The sequence below is a fragment of the Sorex araneus genome, chromosome 3, assembly GCF_027595985.1.
Source record: "Sorex araneus isolate mSorAra2 chromosome 3, mSorAra2.pri, whole genome shotgun sequence".
NCBI lineage: Eukaryota > Metazoa > Chordata > Mammalia > Eulipotyphla > Soricidae > Sorex > Sorex araneus.
In genome coordinates this window covers 66,779,645-66,802,810 of record NC_073304.1, presented here as the reverse complement: position 1 = coordinate 66,802,810, position 23,166 = coordinate 66,779,645, and the positions used below count along the sequence as shown (strand labels likewise).

General features: G+C 40.9%; 1 protein-coding gene across 4 annotated transcripts in view; it reads left to right on the top strand.

The window, feature by feature from the left end:
- Positions 1 to 4,217: 4,217 nt before the first annotated feature.
- G2E3 (G2/M-phase specific E3 ubiquitin protein ligase) overlaps positions 4,218 to 23,166 on the top strand; it is a 61,458-nt gene continuing 42,509 nt past the window's right edge. The window contains exons 1-2 of one of the 4 annotated variants that reach the window (XM_055133725.1): positions 4,218 to 4,326; positions 19,683 to 19,723. In XM_055133725.1, the coding sequence (XP_054989700.1) occupies positions 19,687 to 19,723 (37 nt within the window). In that variant the 5' untranslated portion in view covers positions 4,218 to 4,326; positions 19,683 to 19,686. Of the gene's footprint in view, positions 4,327 to 4,364; positions 4,644 to 19,682; positions 19,724 to 23,166 lie in introns of those variants that run through there. The other 3 variants (XM_004617791.2, XM_055133724.1, XM_055133726.1) reach the window with 3 other exon arrangements.

Genomic DNA, 23,166 nt, shown 5'->3' with positions numbered 1-23,166 from the left:
TTGCCAGAGATTGAACTTAGGGCACTGCACATTCTAAACATGTGGCCACTATCAGCAAATGAATAAACTCTTGAAATATACTGGTTCAAATTGAGATAAATTGGAAGTAGAAAATACATGACTATTTCAATGAGTACCTTAGAAAAGTAAAATATCTGGTTAGTAATTATTATCTTAATTACATATAAAAATAATATTTTAGGACTATTGAGCAAAATAAAATGTAATTTCAATTTTGCCCATCATTTGTAATTTTCTAATCTGGTTACTAGAAATTGAAAACTACATATATGGTTGGCATTTGTATTAGGTAGTACTGATCTGAAGAATTGCTGAGTACAGGAGTTGGAGCAAGAATACAGAGGATAAAATGCTTGTCTTGCGCACAGCCAAACTGGGTTTGATCTTCAGCATCTCATATGATCCCCAGGCCTATCAGGAGTGATCCCTGAGCATTGCTGAGTGTGACCCCAAAACAGGGGAAAAATTGCTGAGAAAAAGCTAAATGGGATTTTTCTATTAGTTACAATATATTGGCAGAGTTTCTGAAAGCAGAATCATGCCAACTTGATTTCCTTGACCAGGTCTCTGATTAGACTTTTTTTGAATGGTCTTTTGGAATACACTTCTTACAGTATGACTCCTAGGATTCTGAATAGCAAAAAAAATTTATCATAATGATTTAGTCCACTCCCTATTATATAAAGTTTTAGTTTGAATTATCAAGAATTGTTACTACTCAGTGGAGCATATTGGGGAGGTGACCTTGGATATAGGCAAAAAAATTAGTCAAGGAATTAATGAATGTTATGTTTGTGTGCATGGGAAAGCAAAGCATACGCTTTACCACTGGGTCACATCCCTAGCCCTTGATGAACAACCTTAAGGGCAGAAAACTAAAAATTGATCCTCAACATGGACAGAGGATCAAGGTCGTATATAGGTATAAGTATGGGAAAGCATTGGGGCCAGAGAGATAGTACAGTGGATAGGGCACTTGTCTTCCATATTGCTGACCCGGGTTTAATCACTGGCACTCCATATGGTCCCCTGGAGCATGCCAGAAATGATCCCATGATCCCTGGACAAAGAGCCAGTAATAGACCCTGAGCATCCACTGGGTATGAGCTTCCCCCCAGCTTAAAAAAGAATGGATGGGGGGTAGGAAAGCAAGATCTACCAAAAATATAGGTCAAGTATTTACATCTTGAGGGTCAAGAAAATGGGGCTCAGATAAAAGACAAAAGGGTTATGAGAAATTCAATATAGCTAATCTATGGGAGGAGTCAATTCCTGTCAATGACAGTTGAGATAAATAGCGTGTATTGGTTCAAGGTGTACTAAATGTAAAAGTATATGCAAGCATGCAGTAAGAAACCAGGATTTTCTGGAAGTATTATTGCATTTTTAATAATACTTAAAAAAATCCACTTGTATTTTTTTTTAATTTTAGTTTTTTGGTTTTTGGGTCACACCCATCGATGCACAGGGGTTACTCCTGGCTCAATCACTCAGGACTCACTCCTGGCGGTGCTCGGGAGACCATATGGGATGCTGGGAATCGAACCTGGGTCAGGCCGCGTGCAAGGCAAACGCCCTACCCGCTGTACTATTGCTCCAGCACCCCCACTTGTATTTTTTTTTTTATCATAGTGGCTTTGATGTAAATTTTGCTATAGTAAAACAACGGGTCTCTGCTAGCTTTTTTCCTAAAATGCCTTAATAATCACATTCATCTTCCATATGCAAATGTTGAATCACTTACACTTTCATGCATTTTAGAAAATAATAGGTCCTATACCTTTTCTTAAAGTTTATTTCTAAGAACTTTGTTTTTGGCATTTGGTTGCACATGATAGCATTGCTGGTTAAGATAAGAACCTTTCAAAGTAAATTCAAGTAACTCTTCTGCCAAAGTATTGTGTATTGACTCACATATGAGCTGATGACTACTGATCCCAAGTACATTTCTGTTTAGTTTTACATTACATAAAGGGTTGGGGAAAAGGGAGAGATAAAAAGAGAAGATAGAAGGCAATATTAGCTACAATTCAAGTACATTAGATTTTTTTTCTCAGCTAGTTCAGATTATTGAGGTGTTATCTGAAACTAAAAATTTATTTTTATTCAGTTTTTGCAGCTTTTACTAGTAGTTACATCAATGCATTCACAAAATTTTCAAGAAGATTAGCTATCAGAACTCTGATATTCGTATTTGTAAGATTTAAATATGACCAGTAATTAATATTTTCTTTTTTGAAAAAGTTTATGAAACTTTTTCTTTGTTCATTAAAAATGCTGAAGTATTACTTGAATCTGATTTAAATACACCTATACTTGCTCTGAGAGAAAAAACAAATAGCTCCTTAAATAGTACCAAAAACCTGATAGTTCACTCACTAAACACCAGTACTGTGTAATTTGTACAAGTGAGCCTGGCTAATCTCATAAGAAAAAAGCTCCGTTGATTTAGGAGCCCTCCACTGATGAGAAATTAATCTAAGTGGTCTGATTGATGCCAATGACAATATTTTGGCAGAAGAAATTAAGGGTTCTAATAAACATGACTATGGGAAATTTAGAGAAAAAACGAGCTAAGAAAACAAAACCTTATGGAGTTGTATTATAGATATATCTCTAACAAAATAAAACATATAGTACTTTATGATTTTGAAATCTTTCCAAGGGTAATTTGGGTGCAAAACAAAATAAAACATATAGTACTTTATGATTTTGAAATCTTTCCAAGGGTAATTTGGGTGCAATGTTTTCATAAAGTTGAGAATTTAATTTCTATTTGTGATTAAAACTTAATGGAAGGTATCAATAATTGCAGAAATAAAGTAATGGGGATAACAGCAGAAATCTAGGACATTAAATAATACAAAGCATATCACAAATGACATAGACTATTGCGATGCAATTGTTGAATGAATCAGTAAATGAACGGGCCGGCTATTGCAGCTTTATATATTTAACTAAACCTGAGTCTATTGCCCATCTATATTGTGGTAGCAATCCGCTCTTAAAAGCAGTGTTGAAAAAGTAAAATACGGTTGTATGTTTAATTTTCCAACTGGTTTCAAAAAGTGAATCTTTTGATTCCCATTCCTCGCTCGAACTTGCAAGGCTCTTCAGGTTGATGTTATCTCTCAAAAACGTATTAAAGTATGTCAAAGCCATATTTTAATAGGTTCTTTCTTTCCCACCGTTAGAAGTAAAGCAATCATAGCACAGCTTTAATCCGACCCCTCATCGGATCCTCTGCAAGAGAAATCCCTAGAAACGCAAGCGCCTTTTGGGCACCCTGTAGTCCGGGTTTACGGGGATCTCTTTTGCTTAGTGCCAGTGAGTGGGTCGGAGGCTGGTATCTCGTGCCAAGAGGAAGGTAGGAGTGGCTTTGTGCCCTTTCCCTGCCACTCTGCTTAGTCCTTTCTTTATGCTCCCGACCGGTGCCCCAGAGGCCAGAGATGCTCTGGTCCAGCCTTCACTGTGCGTCGGGGGAGTCTAGAAGTAAGAAGATTCTGGCTCAGGGATCTCCCAGTTCGTCTAATACCAGCTCTAACGAGGGCGGGACTGAGAGATCCGCCGTTTCCAAACACGTCCTGGCGCGTCCCGGTCCCACTTGTTTTCAAACCGCAGTCGGAATTTAGGGGGATTGGTAACCCCCACCCCCACCCCCCGGCCTTTTGTCTCGAGCAGAAGAGCGCGCTGTACTCTGGTAAACTTAAGTAATCTCAACGAACAGTTCCACGTCTTAAATTTATTTCTTAAGGACACACAACTTTATTTAGGGAAAGAAAGAAAGGCTGGGAAGCTCCCAGGTTATGGGCGAGGTCGCCTTAAAGAAGGATTGTCTCATCATTTTAAACTTTAAAAAGATGAGCGATATCTCAAGGGGAAAGCCGAGGCAGCCTAGAACACTCCGCAGTCGGGGTCTGGAGGTGCCTGTCTGCTGCTGGCGGTGGGTGAGATTTCGGGGAGGGCACAAGGAGGGGTGGAGGAGGTCCACCCATCCTGGCTGGCTCTATTCCTTCTCCCGATCCCTTCCAAAGCCCGGCCACGGCAGCAACGTCTCGTTTTCCCCTCCAGAAACGGGGAGAGCCTTGCGGGCACCACGAGGAAAATACACCGGCGCATCCCGGCTGCGGCGTCCCGGCGGCGCCGGGGGGCGGGGCCCGTGCGTTCCTTCCGGGTTGGGGGCGGAAGTGGCGGATTTGAATCGTGTGGACCGTTGGATGGGTCCGCTCGAGGGTGGCGTGCGGCGCAGCGCGAGCAGGGCTGGGGGACTCGGCCGGGCCGGTACCGCGGGCCCCGCGCGCCTTGGTAAGCCGCTGGGGGACGGAAAGAAACCAGAGGATTCCGGGGAGTGGGAGATCAAGGGGGGACCTCCGGAGGAGACCCAGTGTCAGGAGCCTCCCCGAAGGCTCTTTTTGGGGGGCGGGGGCGCGGTGTCGGGGCTCTGGGGAGCGTCTCCCAGGCCTGCGGCCCGGACGGTGGGCGCAGAGAAGCTGGTTCGGAGCGGGGACGAGCGGGAACCCGAGTGCCAGGTCCTGTGACTCGCCGGGCATCGCACTTGGAAGCCCCGGGAGCAGGTTTCGGCCTCCGCGCGAGGCAGGTCGGTGGGACCCACGTCGTGCCAGGTGAGAGAAGCTCCGTCTGTTAAAAGAGGGGAGTGGGAGGGGGACAGCTTCGAAACGGGTCTGGTACGCGGTGCGGGGGGCGTAGGTCCTCCTTCCGAGGGCCTGGGGGGAGGCTGTGCGGAGCCGCGGAGCTGGGAGCCGGGTGACAGTCTGGGCATTTAAACTGAAACCCGAGCACCTTTTGTATTCATGGCCCGGATCCGGCCGGCTCTCGTGCCTTGCACGGGTTGGTTGACCTTGTTCCCGGAGCGCAAACACCCCGAGACCCCTTTGCACGGGCTCTGATCGCCGCCTCGGCGATTCTTCGGCTGGTGTTAGTATGCGAACAATGGGGCTATGGTTTTTAATGGGTCCCACGGACCTGCCTTTTCACCCGCTCCTTTCACAGGCAGCCCAGGGGAATTGCGGTGTCGTTTTGCAAAGTTACTCGGATGTTTCCAGCTTCGTTTTTCTTTGTTCGAGGGCTTTGGTGGTGTGCTGTTTTTTTTTTGGTGGTGGTGGTGGGGGACTGGGGCGGGGAGGGCGGGGTTGTTTTATTTTTGATGATGAACTACATCAGATATGAAAGTCTAACCGTGTAGCATCATCAGATTTGGGGGAATACTTTTAAAATGTGCCTTAAATAGAAATTGCAAATAGGTCAGAATTCAGGGGTGTAGAAAACTTTTATCTTGGTGTATTGAAAACAGACTTAATTTGGTGTGGTTTCATGCGAACAGGTATTTTCAGTTTCCTTTAATATTTTAATTCCAGAGAATATATTTTATTGGAGAGAACACTTTTTAAAATTTGGATTTAATAATAATTCAGGTACTTCTTCATCCAGGTCTGGCATCTCTGGGTGACGACTCATCCCCGCTAATGAGCTTTATGTTTAATTTTTAGCCAGAAAAAAGATTTAAATTCAATATTTCTGATTCTTGAGAGAAATTGAAGCCTTTTTTTTTTTTTGGTAAGCTGCAGCAGACCTTTTAGCTATGCCTATCTAAAGATTGCAGACAGCCTCTGCTTATTTTATGTATGCTTATCGAACGAAAGCTGATTTTCCAAAATTAAGTGTCTGCCCTATGATCTTTTTTCTCTTTCCCTATTTGGACTCTTTCATTTAGTTTTTGTCCCAGTTTATCAAATTACTGAGTTTCAAGTGTCTGTACTTAAAAATCAAGTAGGGGTTGAGGAATCCATAAATTTAACTCCAGGCTATAACATTTGGTCATCATTTTAAAAACAAATTTAAAGTCCTTGAGGAAGAATTTATGGTATATTGCATATGTGCATAGAATTGTGGCTGGATTGCCTGGCTTTGTATTCCATCTCTACCACTTTGGTAACTGTAACTGGAGGCAAAATATTTAACCTTTCTGTGCTTCAATCTCTTCAACTCAATGGGGAGATAGCTTGTAGGGTTATTTCGAGAATTAAATGAGTACATTTAAAAATCTTGGGGCTGGAGCAATAGCACAGAGGGTAGGGTGTTTGCCTTGCACGCGGCCGACCTGGGTTTGATTCCCAGCATCCCATATGGTCCCCTGAGCACCGCCAGGAGTGGTTCCTGAGTGCAGAGCCAGGAGTAACCCCTGTGCATTGCCAGGTGTGACCCAAAAAGCAAAAAAAGAAAATCTTGGAATAGTGTGTTGCATAGCTCCTATTGATTTAGTAAGCTTTGTATAAACCACATATATATTATAACTTCCTAATAATATTTCAGTGTGCTATTTTCAGATAAGAAAGCAGACTAAGGGGTTTGGTTATTCTTACGCAACTACAGTGTTTGAACATTGGTCAAGAACTTGATAAACTCAAATTTAATTGCAATGTTTATGCATTTTTTAAAAAACTTTATAAGTGCCTTGCCTCTGCAGTGTCTCCTTCCAAACGTTGCCCTATGCAAATCTATGACTTCCCATTACTTGCTTACCTCATATAAGTCAAATTTTAGGATTCTCTCTCTCTCTCTCTCTCTCTCTCTCTCTTTTTACAAAGTCCTTTGCAGCCTAGTTCCAAACATCATTACTTGCTGACTTCTTTCTTAACCTGTGACTTTCTAGCTATACTGTAATTTTTCAGCTCTATTCTCCATTATTTGTGTTTATGCTTAGCCATGTAACTTAAAAACATTTCCCTTTGACTTCTTTGACTATTGGGTTTTAAATACCTTCCTAAAGACTTCCTCCAGCTGTGTTGCTTCCTCTATGCAATTTAGTTGTAAACACAGCACTAAACTGAGCTCTCTTGTGCTGTCTTTATCTCCAGTAGATGGTGAGAACAGTGAGTGTCTTTATGCTCTGAAACTACACAAAGATTCAAGGAGTGTTTGTTATTTCAACAATGCAAAACATTGTGCCTTGTTAATGCTAAAACAAAAAAAGTTTTTAAAAGTTTTTATTTTATCCCTGCAGAGATGATAGCAGGGATATATATATTTGTATATATGTATATTAAATATACACATATATATTTAGATATAAATATATGTGGCTTAGATTTTTATGATACTGTATGGTTAGTGAATTTCCCAAATAGGGGGAAATAGTGAGATCCTGTTTCAGAAGTCATTTTGAGTGGGAAAAATTATATTTACTAATGAAAATCTTAAAATGCTTTTTATATATTTATGTAAATGTATATTTATATTTATTTTCTCATTATCTTCAAATCCAGCTAAAGAAACTGAGGCACTTAAAGATACAGTAACAAAAGAGGGTGGGGCTATAGAGAGTGCCGTAGGTAGGGTACTTACCTTACACGTCTTACCTGGGAAAGTTGTTCATTATACAATTGTTTCAGTGTTCACTCTAATTTAAAGGTTAATTTTATAATAGAGAATCATTTTATTTATTTTTAATCTTTTTGAATCACTGTGAGATAGTTACAAGCTTTCATGTTTGGGTTACAATCTCACAATGATCAAACACCCATCCCTCCACCAGTGCACATTCCCCACCACCGATTTCCTGGGTATACCCCTCCTTTCCCACCCTTCCCCTGCCTCCATGGCAGACTATAATAGAGAGTTAACCTCATTTAAGTACTAGTGTTTCTATATTTTATTTTAAATTTAAAAAATATGGTGGAGAAGAAAGAAAAAAAATAGAAGGGTCCAGGGATCTGGCTCAAACTGCAGGGCCCTGGGGTTAATCCCCACTTTTAATGACACTTTGCACCCCTCAAATTCCTCACAAGCAGAGGAATCCTGCTTGCCTTCCTCAGCACAGCCTGGAGTGGAGCAGAGAGAGCTTCCTGTGCCTCATCTACTGGTCCCTGAGCACTTCAGCGTGTGACTTCTGCAACAACTGACAAAAAATGTTTGCATTTCCTTTTCTATTATCTGACCAGCTTATCCATTACCTTCTCTTTAAAAATTTGCCCCATAGTTTAGTGTTGTTACTAAAAGGACCAGTAGGTGGAGGCTTGGCCTTAAGGGATTACAGTCCAGATATGCTCCCAACCATACTTTTTACCGGTCCGGATTAGTGCAGGTCTTTGAATTTGAGCTGAGTCCATTATATCTCCTTGAACTTTGGAATTGCGATGCCAAAATAGTATTTGGAGCCAAATTGAAAAGGTTTGTATATGAAGAAAAAAATGGTTGGCATCGGGGTCTGAGCAGTAGTACAGCAGGCAGGGTGCTTTTCTTGAAAAGCTGCCAGTCCAGTTCGGTCCCTGTCCCCCAATATAGTTTTCTCAGCACCAAACCAGTAGTAAGCCCTGAACATTGCAGGGTGTGTCCCCCGCTCCCACCCCCCCTTAAAAGTGTATAGGCGCCCCTGTAGGCAGGGAATGAGAATCAACTTAGTTTATAAGTAAAAACTTACTTAAAAACTAAGTTGATAATTAAGCTCATAGGTTTGCTAGGGGGAAGGGCTAGGGAGTGGGGGCGGGGTGATGGTTGGGCCACACCTGGTGGTGCTCAGGGATCATTCTTGGCAGGCTCTGTGTACCATACGGGGTGCTGGGAATCGAACTCAGGTCCTCAGCATCTCTCACTCCTCCCTTCCCCCCACCCCGTGTTTTTGTGTTTTTGTGAGGGTTTTTTTTTTTTGTGATACTGTGACTTACAACACTGTTCTTGATAGGGTTTCATGAGTACAGTGTTCCAGCACCACACCCTCCACCACGGTGTCCATTCAGTCGGAGGCCACCGTTATTTCATGGTCCTCTCCCTGCCACTTTTGCATTGACATGTATAAGCTTGTATTGTTTTTTCTTTATTTAAAATAAACACTGTTTTAGGACAGTTTTAACTTGGCAATAAAATTGAGGGTGATTTTCCAGCTGCCCACTGCACCCTGCCTTCTCTTATTAGTTGAACTTACAATCACACATAATAGTCACTCAAAATCCATAGTTTAATTAATTAATTTTGGTTTGGGGACTATATCTGGCTCTGTGTTCAGGGATCATTTCTGGTGGACTCCAGAGACTTTACGTGGTACCAGGAATTGAAACCCTGGTCGGCCACGTAGAAGGCAAATGCCCTACCATTGAACTATCCCTTCAGCCCCTAACAAAATCTATAGTTTGCATTGCAGTTTATTCTTAGAAGTCAGGTACATGCAAGACCCAAAGTTTGCTGTCTGGTGCTGCATACTACCCTCAAGTACCACCAAGTTTAGCCCTGGAGATATCCTCTTCCCTCAGCATTACTGAATTTGAGCAGCAACCCATCACTAAACCCTAGCATTGAACCCTAGCTGGTATCACTGGGAGTGGCCTTGAGAGCTGGAACTGCTTGAGCACACTTGGGAGGCCCCCCTCCAAATAATGAGTGAGTTGGGTTGGCGAATTGATGAGGGAGCAGGTGTTGGAACATTTATGACTGAAAATCCAGTCTTGAACAACTTTGTAACTGTGTATCTTGCTGTGATTCTATTTTTTTTTTTTTAAAAAAAAGAATGAGTAAGCTTATTTTTGGCTTTCTTGTTTTTATGGGTTTAATGTCTTGTGTTTAATTTCTGAGTATTTTAGTTATTTGTTTTCTTTTGATTTTTTTTTTTTTTTAGTTTGTCACTGTGTTCTGAAAGTGGACTTGTATGATTTCCCCTTTTAAATATGTTAAGGTCTATTTTGTCACGTGAAACGTGCTCTCTTAGGGAATATATCAAGTAAACTAGAGAAATACATATATTCTGTTGTTGGAGAAAGTAGTATGCAGATTTCCATTGCATCCATTTAATTTGGGGGTACATCAGGTGTGATGATCAGGGGTTACTCCTGGCTCTGCATTAAGGAATCACTCTTGGCGGACTCCAGGAACTGTGTGGGATGCTGAGGATCAAACCCTGTTCCACCGTGTACAGAGCAAGTGCTCTACTGGCTCTGTCTCTGACCCCTGATCGACGTTGACTGATGATGATATTGAATTCAACTATGACCATACTGGTTTTCAGTTTTCAAATAGAGGGGCGTTGAATTGCTCGAGTACTAGTCTATTTTACTAGCATTTATTTGTTTCACGTAATTTAATATTCCATTCATTGATAAGGTACGAACACAATAAGGATTGTTATATCTTCTTGGGAAATTGACTCCTTTTTTTTCATCATGTAATGAACTTATTTATTCTGGATCAATTACTTTGAAGCCTGCTCTGAAATTAATAGCTAATTACATGTGGGGTTTTTGTTGGCAGTGCTCAAGGTTTTCTTATGGCTCTGCTCTCAGGAATCACTCCTGGTGTGGCTTGTGGGGACTCTATGGGGTGCTGGGAATCAAAAGTGGGTTTGGGTGCATGGAAGGCAAGCACCCTGCACTGTGTTATCACTGTAGCCCTCTGCTCTGAGTCTTTTGGGGTTCAAAGTTTTTCAGCAGCTCTTGTGCTCTTTGAATTCTGTATCTTTGATATTTGCCATTTTAATTAGAATATCTTGGTTTTGTATTTGGGTTGGTATTGTTTTGGGCTCTCATTCTTAGTTTGGGCATATGACTCAGTCCTCAGATTGTAAAGTTCTTGCCTCCAACTTTTTCAGCAATTCTTTCCCAGTTTCTCCTTCTGGAAGGTCCCTGATCTTTAATTACATGTCTTGAAACTGTCAATTTTTCTTGCTTTCTTCATTTTAAAGTTATTTTTCCTTGTTCTTTTGTTCTATCATTATTAATATTACTAGCATTTTGGGTCACACTTGGTGATGCTCAGGGGCTATTCTTGGCTCTGCACTCAGAAATTAACTCATGGCAGTGCTCAGGGAAATATACAGGAACCAGGGATCTAACCTGGGTCAGCCCCATGCACGGCAAACCCCTTGTGTTCTTTTTTGAGAGTGTCATATACCTTGTTTCTAAGTACACTGATAGATTCTTTGGTTTCTATCATCCTGCCTAGCTGCTCTGTGGCATTTTTATTTTATTTATTTTTATTTTTATTTTTTTTTGCTTTTTGGGTCACACCCAGCGATGCTCAGGGGTTACTCCTGGCTTTGCACTCAGGAATTACTCCTGGCGGTGCTTGGGGGACCATATGGGATGCCGGGGATCGAACCTGGGTCGGCCGCGTGCAAGGCAAACGCCCTACCCGCTGTGCTATCGCTCCGGCCCCTCTGTGGCATTTTTAATTCACTTAGCTATTGTGCTCACTCTTCAGTGATTTCTGACTGAAGTTCTCTTATACTTTGGAGTTCTCTTCTATTGCTTTCCTGGTGAAGTGACTATCTTTACTTTTGTCAGGCATGTCAGTACTCTTGAGTGCTGGTGGGGAGCTGACTGTGGGGACCATCTCAAGGCCTTTTTCTTCATTCCTCCACTTGTCCATTGTGGCAGATGTAATGTGAGGGCTGGGGGTAAGGGTCTAGTTTTATGCAGGCTTATGTGGCACTATGATTCACACTAGCTAAAATGTTCTTAGATACTGTAGCACTGAGTTGGGTTGCTCTGAGTTGCTAGTGTGAACTTGTCACAAAAATTTTTACATCCACCGTTTTCCCAAGTGGATGGAGCAATACTGGATCCCAGAGTTTGCAGTTGCTAGTTCCTGGTTGTGACTGTGTTATCAGTGTTTCAGAGACTGGATATATGGGAGCTCGTGATAAGGATCAGTTACATCTGTAACTTCAGGCAGACCTGCTGTCTACCAGGATATTTGTGTTTGTACCTTTCAGGCTCTAGCTGACCAGGCTGGGAAGTGTCCTTCGGTTCAGCCCTAACCTTGAATAGACTTGGATTATAACCAAGTATAATCCAAGGTATAGTTGTTCCAAAGGAGGACTGAGTTTATGCACAGCAGGCAGTGCTGATTGTGTCGGCTAGTTTTCCTTAGTCTCTGTAGAAAGTCTCTTTTCTGGTTTTAGGTATTTCTAGCTTATTTTATACTCAGATGTGATTGGTTGCTTCTGTTTTGCCTGGGCAAGCATATATCACTCAGCCAACCGTCTACGCTTTCGGAATGGAGGAACTCACTGTGGACTGTTCTTTTCAGAAGGGATGAGAGCCCTGCCAACTTGCTGGGGGCTGCTGAATACACACCTAATATAAATGCTGCCTGGAGTTCTTGCCTCCAAGTAATTTTTTACAGGTGAAGTCTTGAGGCTGTGATACTCCAGTCTCCACTCCTAGCCCAGGACCAGTTCAGCACCTCAGCTGAGTCTGCCCAACCCTTCTGCCCTTTCTAGGGTTGCTCCTTAGCTCTGAGGTTAGCCACCGCTCTTTACTGTTGCACAACAGGAGTTGTTTTACAATAAACTTTTTCAGCGGGACTCCACATAGAATTATGTTTATTTCTGTGGGGTCCTTTTCCCCCACCTCCTAGCCCACCCCCCACCACCATGACTTTGTTGACAAGTCCCAAGAACACTCTCAAATTGCCTTTTTTGCCAACTTGATTCCTCTCCTGTAAATTTTTAATATACTGCATTTCACTGTGTAATTGTCACAGACTTTATGACGGGTCTTTTTCCCCAAAAAATATGGGGTGTGATCATTATGTGAAACTTCAGTCCCAGTAAAACAGGGTGTGAGGTGATAACCATTATACAGTGAAATGCAGTAGTATAATATGGGGGTGCAACTTCTGTGAAGTGGATACTGGGTTCTCTCATCCTCTCTATTCTTTAAAAAGACTTTTAAAAGACTATTCTTTACCCGATTGAATGGCATTGGCACTCCTGTCAAAATTGAGCATAGATGTATGGATTTATTTCTGGACTGAAGATTCTCTATTTTTCATATAAATGTATGCTGTGTATTCTATTTGGCAGTAAACAGGTGTTTCAAGTTTTCAAATTAGAAATGGAATCCTGCTTTTATTTTGTTTGGGGTGGTTTTTGGTGGTGCTCAGAGTTTACTGCTGGTGGCTCTGCTCAGGGGTCAGTCCTTGGTGCTGGGGGAACTGTATGGGGCGTTGGGGCTTGAACCAGGGTTGGTTCCAGTGCAAGTGCAAGATAGTGCCCTTCCTGCTGTACTATACTGTCACTCTGGCCCAGATTTTTAAAATTCAGAATCCCTTGAAATTTAATAGAAGGTTTAAGGTTAGGCTTTTCGTTTTTACAGGGTTTGGGAAAAGAAGGTTTTTTTACTGACAGGGATTGCAGCAGATCTATAGCTTACTTTGGGAGAAGATTGTCATCTTAAGTAAATATTGAATCTCCCAACTCTGATCATGGTGTCTTCTCACTTACTTGGGTTGATTTTGGCAGCAGTGCTTTTAGGTTAGCAAAATTTCACACCTCATTGGTTGCATTTATTCTTAAGTAGTGATCTTGCATAAGGTAACTTTGCAAAACTTTCTGTTAAGCTTGTTTTTGTTTGATATTGTTTTGGGACCTCACCCAGCTGTGTGTATAAGTCACACTGGGATCTTGCTGTGCACTCAAATCATGCTCACTAGCCCCCTTTTCCCCCACTAGGTTTTTGAACTTTCTCTCCTCCACCCTAGCTCTAACAATTTTTTTGAGTTTGTTGCAAATAAATATACTTGCTTTCAACTTGTATGCCTTTAAATTCTTTTCTTCCCCAGTTATTCTAGCTAGAAATTATAGGACAGTGTTGAATAGCGGTCTATTGTTTTGCTCCAAATCTTTGTACTTTCTAGATCTTGCTCTCTTTAGTCTTTCACTATTCAGTATGATGTTGCAGTAGGTTTTTAATAGATATCCTTTCTCATGCTGAGGCTGTTTCTTTCTGGTCTTACATTGTTGATTTTTAATGTGAAAAACTATTAAATTCAGTCAAATACTTTCTCTGCATATACAACTCTGACCTACTTTTATTGTTAAAATGATGTTTGCTCTTACTGTTAATCACTGTCACTGTCATTACCATCCCATTGTTCATCAATTTGCTCAAGCGGGCATCAGTAACATCTCCATTGTGAGACTTGCTACTGTTTTTGGCATATCGAATATGCCACGGGTAGCTTGCCAGACTCTGCTGTGCGGGCGAGACACTCTCGGTAGCTTGCTGGGCTCTCTGAGAGGGGTGCAGGAATCCTACCCGGGTCGGCTGCATGCAAGGCAAATGCCTTACCCACTGTGCTATCCTCCAGCCATTGTTAATATGCTGAACCATTTTTCCATTTCTGGACATTAAGTTCCACTTTGTCATGGTATGCTGTTCTCAACAAAGAAATCAGTGACAGTATTTTGTTGAGGTATATTACATTTGGGTTTTTTTTGTGTGTGTGTATTTTTCCCAGTGTCGAACCTAGGGTCTCACACACGTGGATCATGTACTCTACTACCAACTCACATCCACCACTCCTCTATCTAGCTATCTTGCTACCTACCTAAATTTTTTATCTGTATATTCTTAAGAATATTGGCTTAGGTGGGGTGGACTGGAGATAACACAAGGGCTAAAGTGGTAACTATATACACTAAAGCCATAAATGTAAGGCATATATTGTAAACTTAGAGCTTAAACTTTAGCAGTGGGGGTGGGGTGGGGTGGTGATTGCTCAGGGCTTACCCCTGGCTTCATGGTCAGGCATCATTCCTGGCAGTACTCGGGGAACCATCTTTGGTGTCAGGAATTGAAACCGGCTCAGCCATGGCAAGGCAAGCCCCTGGCCCAATAATTAAATATATACATATATTTTAAACAACAACAACAACATTAACAACAAACCCTGAATTTGGAAAGGTGAGGTGGGTGGTGCCTTCCTGGCTTTTTTAGTTTTTTAGTTTTTTTAGGTCATACCAGCAGTGTTCAGGATTTATCCTGTGTCTGCATTCAGGAATCAGGAATCGCTCGTAGCAGAGTTCCATACCATATAGTGTGCCAGCCATTGAGCCTGGGTTGGCTGTGTGCAAGGCAAGCCCTTACAACTGTGTTATCCCTCTAGCCCCTCTGGCTGTTTTTTGTTGTTGTTGTTTTTGAGTTTGGAGTTCACACCAGGCAGTGCTTCAGAGTCTACTGCTAGGTTTGTGCTCGGGAGACCACATGTGCCAGGCATCTAACCTGGGTACACCCTACTACCCACTGTACTCCCTTTGACAGCCCAATCCCCCCCGCCATTAAATTTTCTTTTAAAATTGGGGGGTGCGTGTGACGTCATGTTATAATAACTTTGTATATCAGAAACAACCTTTAGTACCCTTATTACGATATTACTATAATTTTACAAAGGGAAAGTTTACCTTCCACCCCTCGCCCCACGGTGCCTTAAATAGCTTTTCTGTGATTTTCTTCTTTTTATAAAACAACTACAATAACAATTTTGTAACTGTATCATGGTGATTCAATAAAAATTGAAGAAAAAAATAAAACCTTGACAAGCTGGAGGATTGACTTGTAAAGTAACTCAAGTGGCTAGGTTAGCTCAATTATTGTCCAGTGGCCCTTTGGGATTATCTTGAAGTACATGACAGCTAGCTTCCATTACTGCCTCATGATCCACGAGACAATGAAAAGAAATCACAGTGCATTTGATGACCTCATTCATGACCTTTTGCCTTTTGTGACATCACACCTGCAAGACTTTTGAGGAAGCAAGTTACTAAGCGAGGCACTGTGAGGGGAGAAGGAAGATCAGGTTCTATCTTTTGAAGGAGAGGAATCTACATTGTGAGTCCCACTGCTTCTCTTAGTGGAGAAAGGCGGTGGAGGAGATTGAGAATCCCTCTTGACAGTGGCTGTAACTTTTTATTAACTTGTTAATGATTTATTAAAGAAGAGGGGCACAGTGTGATAATATTTCTAGTATTGTACCTCTTAAGACTTGGACTGTTAGCACTATGTTAACATTATTTTACTTTTTCATCTGTCTTAAATTTTACATTTAGCGGGGTAAGAATAATAAAATCCAAAGATATAGTATAGTGGATGAGGCGTGTTCCTGGCAGCCAAACCTAAATTCAATCTCTGCCACTTCATATAATCCCTTAAGTCCTGCCAGGAGAGATCCCTGAACACAGAGCCAGACATGAGTACAGAGCACAGCCTGGGGTGGCCCCAAAATGACAGAAACAACAACAAAATTGTTTAAAAAAAAATCAAACAAATTAAAACCAAAAATAAATATTAATTTCTTTAAATATTTGGGGGGGCTAGGTGCTCAGGGCTCCCTGCCTCTGCACTCAGGGCTCACTCCTGGTAGTGTACTGGAAAACTATGTGTGGTGTTGGGTGGAACCAGAGTCAACATGTGCAGGGTGAATAGATAATATCTTTACTTAGAAAGCCTATGTTGGTAACTTTAATTCTGATACCATTTTAAATTAGGAAAAAGTTAGAAGAGTATAAGGAATTTTTGTTGTTTGGTGACAGTTGATAATTCCCTGTTCTAGTTAGTCTGAAGCCAGTAGTTTAAACCTATTCGGGTTTTTGATTGCCAATTGCAGAGACTAGAATAGACTACAGGGACTCACAAAAGGGTAAAGTAGATTTTATACACAATTTTGCTTTATGGTTGTTTTTGTTTGTTTTGGTGGTGCTCAGGGTTTATGCCTAGTTCTGCACTCAGGGATCACTCCGGTGGTCCTGGGGGGACAATGTGATGCTGGAGGGCAAACCAGGATTGGCCGTGTACACCCTTACGTTGTATTATCACTCTGACCAAAGGTTTGGTTTTTGGCTTGGGGGTCACACACAGCTGTGCTCAGGGCTTATTCTTGGCTTTGTGCTCAAAGGAATCATTCCTGGTGGGCTCAGGGGACCATATGGGGTGCCAGGGTCAAACTCAGATCACCTGCATGTAAAAGGCAAGTGCCCTGCCCTCTATACTATCCCTCTGGCCCCATCATAAAGGGTTTTGGAGAAGATTGGTATTTAGGTGACATTTAGATCTAGCATTTGGGGCCAGAGAGTACTGACACCACATAGAATTTGATCCCTGGCATCACATAGAGTCCCTGAGCACCATTGGGTGTGGCAAACAAAAAAAAGTATGAAGAAATAAATGAATAAACTTTAGAGTTTTGATAGGGTTAAAGCAAAGCCAGAATGCTGTGTAAAAGATTAGCTTGTCTGGACACAGATGTTTTTCCTTGAAAAGGACAATTTTAAGTCAGATAGAAATGCTATATACAGAAAACTTTATTATTAACTCTACCTTTGTCAGAAATTTAGATTTTTTTCTTTGCATCAAAATCACTTATTTGATCCTCCTAACACAATTCCTTTCCAGTCATTTCCCATCTCTGACACTTGCACTATATTATTACTTAAAATTTTTTTTGTTTGTTTTTGAACCTCAACCGATGATCATCAGGGGTATGTAACTTCTAGCTCTACATTCAGGAATTATTCCTGGCAGTGTTCAGGGACCATGTGGGATGCTGGGGATCCAACTCTTGTTGGCTGGGCACAGTGCAGGCACCTACTTGCTATACTGTCTCTCAGCTCCTCTGGAAGTCATGATTACTCAGGATTAGTCTCACTTTTCCTAGCACTTCATACCAAATTGAATATGAAGAGTAACTTGTAACTACCTTCTGCGTCATAACTGTGAGGTTCGTGTGTTTATGTCATGCAATACTTCATGACTTTTCATTGCTAAGGAGCAGCCATTTAATTAACATCATTTTGTATTTATGTCTCCCTCCTCCCACCGCTTTTTTTTTTTTTTTGAAAGGAGGGCCCTACACCTGTGGTACTCAGAACTTATTTGTGTCTCTGTGCTCAGAAATGACTCTTGGCAGGACTTGGGGGACTGTATGTGGTGCTAGGGATCAAATCAGGGCCAGTTGCATGCAAGACAAGTGTCCTTCCCACTGTACTATCTAGCCCTAATACATTCCCACCCAGACCCCGCACCTCCAATTCTCTTATTGTTGTTGCAGTGACCAGAGGTTGCATATATTTCTCTTTTGTGCTCCCGTGTTTTAGTTCTGCTGCTCTCTAGGATGACATATAAGTTGTAGTGCTTGTAAACACAGATGCCGGTGTTATACTCTTGGTTTAGGTCCGAGTGCATTCTTGCTAGAGAACACTTCAACCAAAGTTGTCAGTATCCTTCTCCATGCAAGTGATGATGCTGAGGATGAACCTGTGATCTTGTTCTGTGCTTGTCACTCCTGTTTTTTGTTAATGAACTTGTTTTTCAGTTTTAGAGTATCATAAGTAGGGTGCTGTAAGCATTCCTAAATAGCTTTCTGCCTGAATATACTTTTTATTTCTCCAATATATATCTTAGTGTAAAATTCGACATCAGGGCCAAGGTGCATGTATGTATGTATGTTTAACTTGGAAGAATTTCCTCATACTCCTTATTATGTCTCCTTGATAGTTTACGAGTGTTCCCAATTGCCTTTCATCCTTTCCAGTGTTGGGTATTAGTCTGGCATGGGGGCAAGGGGCTCGGGCTCTCAGTCAATACTCCGGAGAGCCCAGGCTCTCTTGTGAATCCTCAACCAGCTGAACCTGCGATTTAATGCAAGGCCTGAAGATATGGTGATGCTTGGACCCTTGGGCCCTGGGATTTCTTGGGATAATCTTCCCCTCCCCCAGGGCTGTGCTTGGCAATGCCCAGGGGACCACTAGTGCCGAGGAGCAAACTGGGTTGTCCACATATACCTCCCCACTGTACTATTACTCTGGTTCCAGTGTAAATCATTTTAAAATCTTAGCCTTTTCTCTGCATATGATGTGGTCTGTCTTAGTAGCTTGACCATTCCTGTATTTTCCCTTGTGAATGTTTATGTTGTTTGCATATTTCTTTGTTGGATTGATTATGTTGTTGAGTTGTAGAAATACTTTGTATCTGCTGGTAACCAGTCTTTGTCAGGCACACCTTTATACAATTTTCATGGTCTTTGTCATGCATATTCAGTTCTTTGGCGGGACTTCCTAAACATTGCCCAGGGGTAAGTCCAAACCAGTATTTCTCAAAGGTAGCAATACCCTCAGCCCTTGGGACAGGTGTAGACAATCTGGGGAGCAGTAGTAGGAAACCTCAGGTGAAGTTGGGGGGTGCTTATTGTTTGTTTAAAAGACTATTTCTGGGGGCTGGAGCAGTAGCACAGCGGGTAGGGCATTTGCCTTGCACGCAGCAGACCCAGGTTCGATTCCCAGCATCCCATATGGTCCCCTGAGCACCTCCAGGGGTGGTTCCTGAGTGCAGAGCCAGGAGTAACAGGTGTGACCCCAAAATCGGGGAAAAAAAAGACTTTCTGGGGGAAGAGGGCACTGAGAAAATGGGAGGTTGTTAGGACAAGTAGTTTGGGAGCTTCTGATCTAAACTTTATGTAAGTTTATTTGGTACATTGAAGTGTATTCTTGTCTTAGAAACTTTCGGCTTAATACCAATAGTCATTTGGATATTTTTGACAATGAAAAACCATTTACCCCCAAGTGTTCTTCACCTTCAACACCTTGTTGAGAACTACTGGTTTGTATATTTGAAAGGTGAGAAAATGATGAAGTTCTAGAGCACAGAAACTTATTTGACATAACTTAATGGAAATCTGCCTTCTCTAAGCAAATGCCCCCCAAATGCACCTGAGGCTACTACTTAGTTGTATCCCATCTGGGGACAGTATTGTCCACTTTAGTCTTTGAGTAAAAAATTATTATGTAATTTGTTTATCATCATGTATTAACTAAAATTAAATGAATAATTTGAGAACTCGAAAATCAAGATGACTGTTTTGTATGTTCTTAATTTTTTTAGTAAAATGAATGAAAATAAACCAGGGGACTCTCAGAACCTTGGTAAGTAATTATATTTAAAATATTCCTTTTATTCTTTTATAAATTATTTTAAAAATGATAACCTTTTTGGTATCAAACAGTAAGGATAAACTCCCAGATTTGGGTTTAGTTCAGATATTCATATACTAATCGATAATGTTGTATTTATTCCTTTTAACAAAAGTCTGTTAAGGGAGGAGAGTTTGCCTAATTTAATATTCTCTATTAGGTATAATTTGTATCTGCGTAAAATAGTATTTAATTAATATATTTTTATCTTTAACAATTTTTTAACTAAAGGAAAAATATTGATGAGAATAGTTTAAGGTCTTAATGATTTAAGACAAGAAAGACTTATTATAGTCCACTGTGGATTGAGTAGAGGAGGGAGATGTGACAGCAGATTTCTGCTTGTCATTTAATTTCAAGCACTTTACTTTTTTCTTTGAGATCCTTAAAATCCTTTATCTTTAGCTCAGTTTTCTTTTTTATTTGTATATTGTTAGAGATTTTCTGTGCAAGAAAATATAGTATGAAAAAAATTGATAATGTTTGTTCTATGTGTCACGTATACTTTATTAATTATATTACTGTATACTATCTCAGTCATTTAAAGTCATGGCTTAAGGCTAGCACCTCCCCCCCTCTCTCCCTCTCCCCCCCCCACCATCCTCCCTCTTGTTTTTGGGCTACTTCTTGCTGTGCTCAGGGACTAAACCTGGGTTGGCCTTGTGCAAGGTAGCATCCTTACCCTGTACCCTACCCATTTCTTTCTCTATTTCTCATTTTTTAAAGATCTGGAACTAGAACCCTGAAGTATTTGTGAACTGTTCAGTGTTACAGTGTTGAAACCGAACCTTAAGTCTGTTCATGATTCTACAATTTGCCTTTAAATTTTTTTTATTATTTATTGTGAGATACACATAAAATTCATTTTGCTATTGAGTCATAGGCTATTCCTGTACATTCTGTGTACTAGACCTTTACCATCTTTATTATTTCAAACCCTATTATATAGATTCTTATTTTTTGATAATGTCTTTTGATGTACTCTTTGAAGTATATAATTTGGTGACATTTATTTATTAATAATGTTATGCCATCGTCATCATTATCTAGTTTCAAAATATTTTCATTACTCCAAAGGAAACTATTCATTCAGCAGTTTCTTAGTTCTTCTCTGTTGGACCCTTAAAACCACCAATCTGTTTCCTGTTCCTGGATTTATCTAATCTGAATATTGTTAATCTATTACATACGTGAAATATTGTGTTTGACTTCTTAATATAATGTTTCTAAGTTCATTCATGATGAGCATGTATTAGTACCATTCACTTTTTTAGAGTCATTCTGTTGAATGGATATGTAGTATATTTTATCTGTTCATGTTGATGATAGATATTTGTTTTCTTGCTTTGACTATTGAGAACAGTGCTACTTATGAACATTAATGTAGGGTTCACCAAGGATTTATTGAGCATCTCTTTCAGGTTTTAGGGCACTATATACCCAGGAATGGATTTGTTATATTGTATGGTAAATATATTTAAGTTTTTGAGCAACTGCTGTATTGTTTCTCAAAATTACCAATTTATGTTTCTACCACATGTGAGGCATTCCTTAACTCCAGATCATTACCATCATTTATTATTGTCTGATATTTTGATTAGAGTTCTACTATTGAGTATTAAAGTAGTATCTCATTGTGCTTTTTTTGCTGATTACATCATTTTGCTGATTACCAATAATATTAAGCATCCTTTAATGTTTTTATTATATATTTATATCTTTAGAGTATTGCCTATTCATATTATTGGTCCATTTTTAAATTAGGTTGATTTTGCTATTGAATCATAGGCTGTTCTTATACATTCTGTATATTAGACCTTTACCATCTATATTATTTCAACCCCCATTCTGTAGATTCTTCTTTCTTGATAATGTCTTTTTTTAAAATTTTTTATTAGTGAATCACCGTGAGGTACAGTTACAGACTTAAACACTTTCATGCTTGCTTTGAGTACCCATCCCCAGTGCCCATTTTCCACCACCAATGGTCCCAGCATCCCTCTAACCTCCCCCACCCCATGCTGCTCCCACCCCACCCCACCTCTGTGGCAGGGCATTTCCTTTTGCTCTCTCTCTCCTTTCGGGTGTTGTGGTTTGCAATAGAGGTATTAGTGGCCATCCTGTGCGGTCTGCAATCTACTTTCAGCACGCATCTCCCATCCCAAGCAGGCTCTCCTAGCATTGATAATATCTTTTTTTTTTTTTTACGCTTTTTGGGTCATACCTGGTGATGCACAGGGGTTACTCCTGGCTTTGCACTCAGGAATCACTCCTGGCAGGGCTCAGAGGACCATATGGGATGCTGGGAATCGAACCTGGGTCAGCCGCGTGCAAGGCAAATGCACTACCCACTGTGCTATTGCTCCAGCCCCCAACATTGATAATATCTTTTGATGTACTAAAATTTTTACTGTGGATGGACTCAGCTAAATCTGTTTTTGTTTTGGTGTCATGAGAGAAATGAAATTATTGATTGATTTCAATAAGGAATCATTGCCACATCCTGGGTTATAAAGATTTCTCTGTTTTCAAGATTTTTTTTTTTAATAGTTTTGAGTCATTTATTTTTGATCTGTCTGGGATGGGGTGGGGGGTGTTTTCCAAGCAATGCTCAAGAGCCAACCCTGAGTAAATGATTTAGTGCTTGGGCCCAACAATGTCTTGCTGCTCAGGCTTAGTACTATTGGGGCCATCATGGTCACCCCAGTATTGTTTGATGGACCCCAAGATTATACCTAGTGATCCTCAAAGGGGCTGTGTAGTGCTGGGAATAGAACTAATGGCATCAAACATTCAAGGCATGCACTCCAGCTCTTTGAGCTATTTCCTCGGCCCCTCTATTTTTTCACATAGTGTGAGGTAGGATTTTTCTTTTCTTCCCATTATCTTGCTTGTGATTTTCTAATTTTTCCCAGTTTCATTTGTTGATGATTCTATTCTTTCTCCATGGACCAGTCTTGGCATCCTTGTCAAGAATTGATCATCACTGTATGGGTTACTTCTGCACTGTGATATTGTTTCATCTGTCTATCCTAGTCCAGTACTGCCCTTGAATAGTTTTTGAGTCTTGTTTCCCCTAGGCGTGTCTAGCTTAGTATTTGTTAGCTTTGTTGACTTCACAGAAAACCTCTCTCACTTAGCCTGTTATTTTTCTCTTATCCATTTCATATATCTCTGCTCTTTTTTTCTTTTCTTGAGGGGCAGGGGCACGGTTATCATGCCTGGGGACCCTTCCCACTCCTACCGGTACTTGTAGGCACTTTATGGTGCCAGGGATGGAACTGGGACTGCATGTAGCACAGACCCTTTAATCGTCTATTGGGTCTCTGGCTCCTTTTCTCATCTGCTACCTTTGGGTTGATTTTTCCTCTTGTCAGGTTCTTCAAGGTAAAAAG